This window comes from Symphalangus syndactylus, chromosome 8 (genome assembly GCF_028878055.3).
Source record: "Symphalangus syndactylus isolate Jambi chromosome 8, NHGRI_mSymSyn1-v2.1_pri, whole genome shotgun sequence".
NCBI lineage: Eukaryota > Metazoa > Chordata > Mammalia > Primates > Hylobatidae > Symphalangus > Symphalangus syndactylus.
The window spans coordinates 58,844,315-58,845,520 of record NC_072430.2 but is presented as its reverse complement, the minus strand read 5'-3'; the positions used below and the strand labels follow the sequence as shown (position 1 = coordinate 58,845,520).

At 41.2% G+C, this 1,206-nt stretch overlaps 1 protein-coding gene across 1 annotated transcript in view; it reads left to right on the top strand.

Annotated features, from left to right (window-relative positions):
- Positions 1-133: 133 nt before the first annotated feature.
- KIAA0586 (KIAA0586 ortholog) overlaps positions 134-1,206 on the top strand; it is a 129,042-nt gene continuing 127,969 nt past the window's right edge. The window contains 2 exon segments of the mRNA XM_055289231.2: positions 134-142; positions 744-969. Coding sequence (XP_055145206.1) covers positions 134-142; positions 744-969 — 235 coding nt within the window.

The following is a 1,206-nucleotide window of genomic DNA, read 5'->3' as shown; positions in this document are numbered from 1 at the left end:
AAATAAATAAATAAATAAATAAATAAATAAATAAATAAATAAATAAATAAATACATCCCCCGTAATGTCCGGAGTTGGTTTCCACCCGGAGAGGAATGGAAGAGCACCAGAGAGCGCTTAGCTTTCTGGTTGGATGTTTTGGGTGAGTTTCTTGGCGCTCATGCGCGTTGTGTCTCAAGGGCGGGTTTGAAGGGAAGTGGGTGTTGACCCGCGGGCAACTGACGCTGTTGTCAGATTACACCCGTGACGGCGCGGGTCTCGGGCGTTCTGGAGACACGTAGGGGTGAATTTATGTTTCCGACGATTGCGTCTGGAGGGGTGTGTAAGACTCTGTGGCTGAAGAAAGCTATTACGCTTCTTATGTGGGTCATTATTTAAAAAATAGCATTTCGGTTTTATCTGCTTAACTGCCTCTTCTCTACAAATTTTAAGCCCGCCTCTACGTGTGTTTGGTTTTGCCCTACCAGCTCGGGGGTTGGGGAGTGCACTGTTATGGTTATTGTTGCTCCTGTGGCCATTCTCTTGGCATCCCCACTTTCACATTTTGGCGTGGTGTATTAATAGACTGAGTGGGATTAATGGGTAAATATGACTTTATAGTCAGCTCTAATCCTGGATTCAATATCAGAATTTAGATTTTCAGCTTTGTGGATGTTTGACATTTTAAAAACAGTTCATTGCAAAGTGGTGAAAATTTTGTTCTGAAGTCTTAAGGACACAGAGAAAGTTTTTCCGCCCATAAGTGTGAGACTTGTTTTGTGACCAACAATATGAAAGGCTCTGAGGTCAGCTTGGAGAAGAAAAAAAGGATTAAGATGCCAGCGAAGAGACTTCGTGAGGTAGTTTCTCAAAATCATGGAGATCATTTGGTTTTGCTGAAAGATGAGTTGCCCTGTGTTCCTCCGGCATTGTCTGCAAATAAACGTCTTCCTGTTGGAACGGGGACTAGCTTGAATGGAACATCACCTGGTATGTGATTCCATGTAGTTTTTCAACCAGTTTTAGTTCAGTAAATCTTTAGTCCTTATTTGTTTAAATTCCCAAACGTAAGATATAAGTCTAGTTTGTACAGATGTTTGAAAACTGACCCTGTTTCCCGGGAAAATGGCCAGGAAGCCTATAAAATGTTTGAATAGATGGAATGAATGAAACTTTAACGTCTCCTGTTGTGCTTTTTTTTTTTTTTTTTTGGCATTGACTTTTGCA